Source organism: Pseudonaja textilis, chromosome Z (assembly GCF_049901715.1).
Source record: "Pseudonaja textilis isolate UNSWEBS1 chromosome Z, rPseTex1.2, whole genome shotgun sequence".
Lineage (NCBI taxonomy): Eukaryota > Metazoa > Chordata > Lepidosauria > Squamata > Elapidae > Pseudonaja > Pseudonaja textilis.
This window is the reverse complement of record NC_142008.1, coordinates 134,930,524-134,938,726: the sequence shown is the minus strand read 5'-3', so window position 1 is coordinate 134,938,726 and position 8,203 is coordinate 134,930,524. Positions and strand designations below refer to the sequence as shown.

The window sequence follows — 8,203 nt, the reverse complement described above, 5'->3', positions numbered from 1 at the left end:
CAGATTTTTGTTTTTATGTGAAAAACTGAATAAAATTTGTTTTTTGTTTTTTTTAAAAAAGGTAATCATATATGATCTCCGGGCACTGCAATTGTAAATAAATACATGCCAATTGCAGGGTGTCCAAATTTTCTTTACATATCCATAGGGATGCTACAATGGTAATAAATGCAAAAAAAATGTTGTAAGTCATTTTTTTTAGTGCTACTGTAACTTTGGTCCCTAAACAAATTGTTATAAGTTGAGGACTACCTTTATATAGCACCGGCACCAGCTGTTGGAATGTTTTCAAGAAAAATGTCTTTATTTCTGCATAAGATTACAATTACCTGACCTAAATTAAAAGCAAGGTTGTTGAGATCACAAGGTGATGAGAAGCAGAAGACAATCTAATACAGAATACTTTATTTTATGGGATATAGGACCTGATAAAACAGATGACAATAAGAAAAATAAGAACAATAATACACTGGGACAAGTTTCACCAGTTTGTTAACAGTGCAATGAGGTCCTTTTTATATAGCCAGGAGATAAATAAATCACAGGCCTTACACTGTACTAAGCTATAATGGAATATGTTTGATGTTGATATATTATAACATAATGTATGAACCTAGATATCATTTGGAGCTTAGCATTATTATTGTTGTAGATCTTCATTAAATTATGGCTGAATAGGATGTCTCAACTAGCCTAATGTGTCTTTTTTTAACAGATATGCAGGAACACGTCTATTAATAAAAGAAAAAAAATTCCTACTGGACGTAACATGTTCTTCCCCTCCTTCGTTCTTGTTTTTCTTGACATATGCATGTCTAATGACTTCTTATACCCTTCACCAAAATCCCTGACAGATTTTGCCCTTTAAAAATTGATTTGATTATGTGCCATCAAGTTGGTTCCACTTAGAACCCGCATAGGTAGATTTTCTATATGAAGTTCTGTCACTAATTCAGTTCTTCAGTCTTCCACTGATGATCCCATCATTACTTTCAGTCCATCCACCTTGCTCCTGGTCATCCTCTTCTGTTTCTTTCCACCTTCCCCAACCTTCTTCAAGAGAGTCAGATCTTCACATAGTTGTCCAAAGTAGGATAATTTGAGTCTGGTCATTTGTGGGTTAAGTGGGATTTCTGAATTGATTTGTTCAATGACCTATTTGTTTGTTTTCCTGGCTAGCCACAGTATTTTCAGGAGGCTCCTTCAACACAAACGTCCCAAAAGCATCACTCCTCTTCCTGGCCTGCTTTTTTTTAAAGTCCCAAGTTTTGCTTTCCTATAATAACCAGAGGTTCGCACAATTCTGATCTTTGCAAGGATAGGCACATCACCTCCACTGAATATGTTTTCCAGTTAAAACAATTATTTAGCAAAGTATGTACTGAATCTTTTGTTGAAAGAGCATTTATAATCTTATGCTTTTTGCTTGAAATGCTGTTTCAGTGTCTGAAAATGAACAGTCATTTTGTGATTGTCATACACACCAGTCAACACAGTCTTAAATGAAGAAGGGGTGTTTTCTTACTTATCATAAGAATTAATAAATCAGCAAGCGAGTTCCTTGTTCCAGAGCTTATTCTCTGAGTAATATCATCCACTGCCAATTTTTGATTCATCAGACCCATAAACTGTTTTTTATAATGTCCAAGTTTGGAAGTAATTGTGAAACAAAATAAACAATTTTAGAGTCTCTGAGCAATTGAAAAATGAACGTTTCTACCCATACCTCCTTCAAAAATCCTTCTGTCATTCTTCACTGCTTTAACTGCTCGACATCAGACATAACTCTAATCTACCAGGGTTTTCTTCTCTTGTAAAAGAACTGACATCTAACACAGTCAACATTCCTCATCTCTTGGAACAACAGAATAGAATTCTGGGTAGAAATATCTTTAATTCAGAGAAGAAAGGAATTGCTCCCAGCTTGTTCTCATGCTGTGGCAATACTAGTCTGAGCATAGCAATCCACCTCTGAGATCACCTCCAAAAGGAACAGAGATGTGTGGCCATCTGGAGCCAGAGGAAGAACCTGTGGAAGAAATGAAGATTGGGTAGATCATGCTGGGGAAAGAAACACAAACCCATGACATAGATCCTGTAGGAGCAACGTTTCTTGCATGCTATGGGATCTGCAGCAATTTAAACGTAATATAGAACACTGAATTCATTAAACCGAATGCTTTCTTTAACTAGTGTAGAAAGTTAGCACCCATCCCTCTCCTAGACGAATGAAATGTTTTAGGAAATATTTTAAAAAGCAGAATATTTCCCCTAAAGAGAAATAGAAATCTTAAGGGAGACAGAAACTTAGCTCCCTGAAGCTCCCTGCCCCCAGCGCATATGTGGTGGCCATTGAGGATTGGGCCAGCCTATCTACAAAACAAAAGACCCCAGCTCCAGTGTGATGGGATTAAGAAATTACTCTCCAGGACATAATAGGATTATCTATCATCAGAGCTCACCACATGGCACAACCAAGCCCCTTCATTACATCCCCCAGCGAACTTCAACCAAACTTGATTCAGACAAACATGATTCCACATGGGAGTCTGACTGCAATCAATAGAATACATGCCCTTGCCACAGGAACAGGAAGCTCAAGTTCAAAGCCCAAGAGAGGGTATAAATAACCCTCTCTCTCCATTCCCTGTGTTCAGCTGCATCAAGACCATGTGCTTAATGGTTCTGCTCCATTAAACCATCTTTCCAATCAGCCTCCATGTTTCCAGTGTCTTTCTTCCCCCTTGGAACTGAGCCCAGATGGATATTTCTTCCAACACTAGCAAAAAAGAAAAAAGAGAAAAAAGAACCAACCCAGACCCACATGATTTATTTCCCTGGCAAAAGATAAATTTCTAACTCTGGAACTACAAAAGTAAGTTTGAACAGGCAGCATTCCTATGGAAACATTTCCAGCTCCACAACTTCTTTCAACTTGCCTTCTCCATGTGGATCCAAGATGCCATCTCTCCGTGAGTTGAGGCTCGTGGGGCTTTCCATATTTTCATAGGAGTCGGCATCTGCAGTGAGAAACTTGTTATAGATTAATTGAATTTCCAATCGCAGTTTATGACAATAAGATTTCTGGAACTGGGGAGAGTTGGAGATATCCAAGTGGTTCAGAGTTAGCCTCCCCCCCCTCCGCCCTGTCCCGTCTTTAATACTGTACTGGGCTTTCCAAGTACAGTGGTATCTTGGTACTTGACTGCTTTAAAATTCATTGAATTTGGTTCTTGACCCATTTTGATGTGAAAATGTTGTCCCAATACTTGGCCTCTTTTAGTGATGCGCTGCTATAGGAAGAGGCAACTGTGGAGAACAGACAGGAAGTCAGTCATGCTGTGAAGATGAACTTACATTTGTTTAGTGACCATTTGAAGTTATAACTCCACTGAAAAAAAGTATGTTATGACTGTTTTTCACACATATAACCATGGCAGCATCCCCTAGTTGTGTAATCAAAATTTGGATGCTTGGCAACTGGCATGTATTTATGATGAACATTTATACAATGTCCTGGGGTTATGAGGTTATCTTTTGTGATCTTCTGACAAACAGAGTCAATGGGGAAGCCAGAATCACTTAATAACCATGTTATTAACTTAACAACAGCAATGTTTCACTTAACAACCGTGGCAAGGAAGTTCGTAAAATGGGGCAAAATTTATTCAGCAACTGTCTTGCTTGCTTAGCCATAGAAATTTTGGATTCAATTGTGGTTGTAACTCAAGGACTAGCTGTAGGCAAGAAACTATTGTGAAACGTACACAAAGAAAAGTTCTGCCAGAGAAAAGAGAATCAGATATAACAAGCACAGACTATATAGAAATTAGAAACAAGTCTCTTTGTTCCTTATTTTCAGTCTTGGTCAAGTTCCTATGGAAAGAAGCAAGTTAAAAATAAGTATGTTTGGTCAAGGACAAGATTGGGGTTTTTCCCCCCTAAATCAGCTATTATTCCTAAATAAGGAAACCAGGAAGATGACATACGGCAATTAGTTTGACAAATGTGCTTGTTTGCATGCAAATGTTTTCTCTGCTTCAGATAAAATATTCTATGTTTGTAGATCAATAAAACCTCAAGGCACATTTCAGCAGCTGTTGATTTGATTGCATTTGCCAAACAGAAAGTTTTCCTCCATCTGCCACACAATTTTAAACGCAAAAGAGCCCCTCTTAAGAAAAAAGTCACCCATTGTAATTCATTGCAATACTATGGCTTTGAAAAACATCCCTCCCTTTCTGCTGCTTGTCCTTAACCTGCAGAAGAATACTTCCTGAGTTTGGTTCCAGCATCTACTGGAAGTAGCTTTAAATTATTTGAAGATGAAAAATAACTATTTTGCTTATTGGATTTTTAAAATCTTGCCTCTTATTCAAGGGTTTAAGATGCTATGCGCAGCACTTCCCTCCCAAAAAAAACAACTTTGTGAGATAGATTGGATTGAGACAGTGGTGGGATTGAATTTTTTTACTACTGGTTCTGTGGGCATGGCTTGGTGGGTACAGCTTGGAAGGTGTGGCAAGGGAAGGATACTGTAAAATCCCATTCCCTCCCCATCCCACTAACCTACTTTCCAGCTCTGTTCTCCTATGCAGGGCAACCAAAGAAGATTCAGCCGATTAGCTGGGACTTGGGAGGCAGAGAACAGATGGGGACAGGGGCAATCAAAGGTGATATATGCCGGTTCTCTGAACTACTCAAAATTTCCACTACCGGTTCTCCAGAACTGGTCAGAACCTGATGAATACCACCTTGGGTTGAGAATGAATGATTGGCTTAAAGTCATCTAGTAACCTTTCATGGCTGATGACCAACTTGAACCTCAGTTTCCCTAATCCTAGTCTAATGCCTTAACCATTATCACAAAGTGGACAGCCTTGTTTGTTAGCAATCCATTCTCAGATTCTGTGAAAGTAGTCCTTGAAGTTTCTTCTTCTAAGTTCCTGCAACCAACATCCTTCCTAGAGAATCCAGGAGTTTTGATACTCACCCTCTTCATTGCTTGTGTTGGTATGCAGGTAAAACAACTTGCTAGCAGTGGGGCATAAGGAACCATTCATCTCTTCATAGGACTGAGACCCTGATGAACAAAGCAGGAACTTCTCAAAATAGGGCTATGTTAATTACTCCTGATACTATTTGTCTGGTAAATACTATCAGCCCTTCAGCCATGTCTTCCACTGTATCTTGAAGGGAGGTTTTGCAAGCATCCTGTTGAACATCTTATCCATCCCTTGGTCCAATGGAGGACATCGTTTACTATGTCCCCCAGTGCCCCATTTGTATTGGGATTAGGGCCAAATTATTGACAGTAGATCAATTCAAGGGTTCAGACTTTGAATAGTTCAATTATATTCTTTCAAAATGTTTCTAACTCTTAGCATTCAGCTTGCTACTGTTGCTCTGCTGTCATTTAATCTGAAAAATAATTTTGTAAAGTAATAAATCTGTCCTATTTCATTTTGAGTTCTTTGTATCCAACACTTTTTAATTATTCTATTTTATTTTATTGTGATTTGGTTTATTGTAATTTATGCTATTGCATTGTTATCACCTATAGATAGAACAAATAAATTTATTTATTGAGGTTATCCACAATTCTGCATGACAACCTAATCTGTTTGTTTTCCATCCTGAGAATATAGTTGCCAGGCAGCTCATAATTGCCAAGCAGCCCAAAGATTGTTGTTAGCTCTTGGAGGGGAATGACCAGGCCAGCTGTTGTAGCCAATTGGAACTGGCAATAGTATGACATTAAAATAAATCAGAGTACAGGTAGTCTTCAACTTATGACCACAATTGAGCCCCAGATTTCTTTTGTGAAGTGAGACATTTGTTAAATGAGTTTTGCTCCATTTTACAACCTTTCTTGCCATAGTTGTTATGTGAATCACTGCGGTTGTTTAGTTAGTAACATGGATGTTAAAGCGAATCGGATTTCCCCATTGACTTCGCTTGTCAGAAAGGTTGCAAAGGTGATCACATAACCCTGGGACATTGCAACCGTCATAAATATGAGTCAGTTGCCAAGCATCTGAATTTTGATCACATGGCCATGGGGGTGCTGCAAAGTATGAAAAACGATCATAAGCCACTTTTTCAATGTAAATTTGAACTGTGACTAAATGAACTGTTGTAAATCGTGGACTACCTGTGTAGAATATCTGCTCCAAGGGATTAAAACAGTCTTGGATAGATGCAGGATGGATGCAAAGCTTCAAAACATGGGAGGTGTAGGGAATTCATGTCAGCATTAAGAAATGATAGGTAATTTTTTACTTATGGCCATTTGTTTAGCAACTGTCAAAGTTATGATGATGCTGAAAAAAGTTATTACCAGTCCTCACACTTACAACTATTGCAGCATATGACCATCTTTCCAACTGGCTTCCAACAAGCAAAGCCAATGGGAAAGCTGGCAGAGAAGGTTGTAAGTCATAGTCACGTGGTGTCTCACTTAATGACTCTGGCAAAAAAGACTAAAATTGGATGTGGTCACATTATGCCTCACTTAACACTCATTCAAGAAATTTCCTTATCCCTATTGTGGTCTTAAGTTGAGGACTACCTGCATGGGTAATCCACTGTAGGAATAGGGCAAGATTAGAGGGCTTCAGAGGATGCATATAAAATACATTATGCTCAGTTTCCTTTCCATAGAGGCTTTCAAAATGCAAATGTATTTTTCATGCATTTCAAATTACATATGCAGGAAGGAAGTTTTAAAAATAAAAAGATGGTAATGCTATACATCAACCTGGTAGGTAGGAGCCAGGAGAAGTTTGAATATTTCGTGGTTTTACTTACCTGTAGAAGGTTCGCTGTCTCCATCCTGCCTGTCCTTATGGATGTCCAGAGCCAGCTGTAAGCGTAAACCTGGAAGCAGAGATGGATACCAATAGCTAAATGGCATTTTATACAGCATTTACAGTAATATAATTTATTAAATTCTTAAAAGCAGAGATTTCCTGTCCAGTAATCTTTATACTGAGCAGCCCAAAGCATCCAAGATTTCCACAAACGAGGGACTATATAAAAACAATGCGACTTAACTAGTTGTGTTCTCCAGAACTAGCATAAATAGACTGCCTCTTACACAAGACTTAATCTTTAAGTAGCAGCCAGTTTCTAATCATTATACTTTGTGTATTTAATATTGATAAAACCCCATTTGGAATCACTGTGATATGGTGATTTCAGCTTACCAATTATATATATCAGATCTCTATCTTGTTTTACCAGTCTAACAAATTTCAACTTCCAATTGCACTGATTTGATGGTATGAATTTCCTTAAATAAATAAGATATAAAATAAAGGTAGCCCTAAACTTACGACCACAATTGAGGCCAAAATTTCTGTTGTTAAGTGAGACATTTGGTAAGTGAATTTTGCCCCATTTTATTACCTTTCTTGCCTCAGTTGTTAAGTGAATCACTGCAGTTGATAAGTTAGTAACCTGGTTGTTAAGTGAATCTGGCTTCCCCGTTGACTTTGCTTGTCAGAATGTTGCAAATGGGGATCTGATCTATTCTATTCTATTCTATTCTATTCTATTCTATTCTATTCTATTCTATTCTATTCTATTCTATTCTATTATTCTACCTTACCCTACCACATCCTATCCTTACCTATCCTAACCTATCCTATCCATTTGCTTACCTGCAGAAAAGATCATCAATTGGGCGTGACTCATTTAGCAAGTGCCTCACTTAGCAGTGGAAATTTTGGTCCCATTGTGGTTGTAACTTGAAGACTATCTGTAATAGTAATAATAAATATGCCTTCTAGAAATAAGTTGGCTTTTGTTGATGAAGAAAGATTGGAGATAACACATTCTGGATTTGGTTGGGGGGTTTTTTTAGTCTCTATTTCATACCTGCTATGAGTCGCGCTGTACCAGAGTTCATAGGGCACTCTTCTTCCAAATTTATATAGTTTTCATTGTCTGTTAAATAAATACAGTAGATTATCACCAGCAACTCCATGATTCAATAACTTTGTCAGCATCTTACGGAGTCAATTGTTGTTATGGGAAATACCCTGAAAGTTCTCAAAGGCCATAGAAGGTCACTTGATAATTAGAGGAGCTACATATAAATTTAATAAATAAACAACTAAAACGTTAAGAAGGAAAAGGAAGGAAAGCAATGTTCCTGTGTGCAAAAGTTCATTTATTTCAGTAATGCAACTTAAAAGGT

General features: G+C 37.8%; 1 protein-coding gene across 3 annotated transcripts in view; it reads right to left on the bottom strand.

Annotated features, from left to right (window-relative positions):
• Positions 1–390: 390 nt before the first annotated feature.
• Positions 391–8,203, bottom strand: part of CD19 (CD19 molecule) — a 30,667-nt gene continuing 22,854 nt past the window's right edge. For all 3 annotated transcript variants that reach the window (XM_087917650.1, XM_087917651.1, XM_087917652.1), the window contains 5 exons: positions 7,882–7,950; positions 6,811–6,879; positions 4,994–5,083; positions 2,940–3,020; positions 391–2,029 (listed from right to left, as the gene is read on the bottom strand). In XM_087917650.1, coding sequence (XP_087773776.1) covers positions 1,947–2,029; positions 2,940–3,020; positions 4,994–5,083; positions 6,811–6,879; positions 7,882–7,950 — 392 coding nt within the window. In that variant the 3' untranslated portion in view covers positions 391–1,946. The remainder of the gene's footprint in view (positions 2,030–2,939; positions 3,021–4,993; positions 5,084–6,810; positions 6,880–7,881; positions 7,951–8,203) is intronic.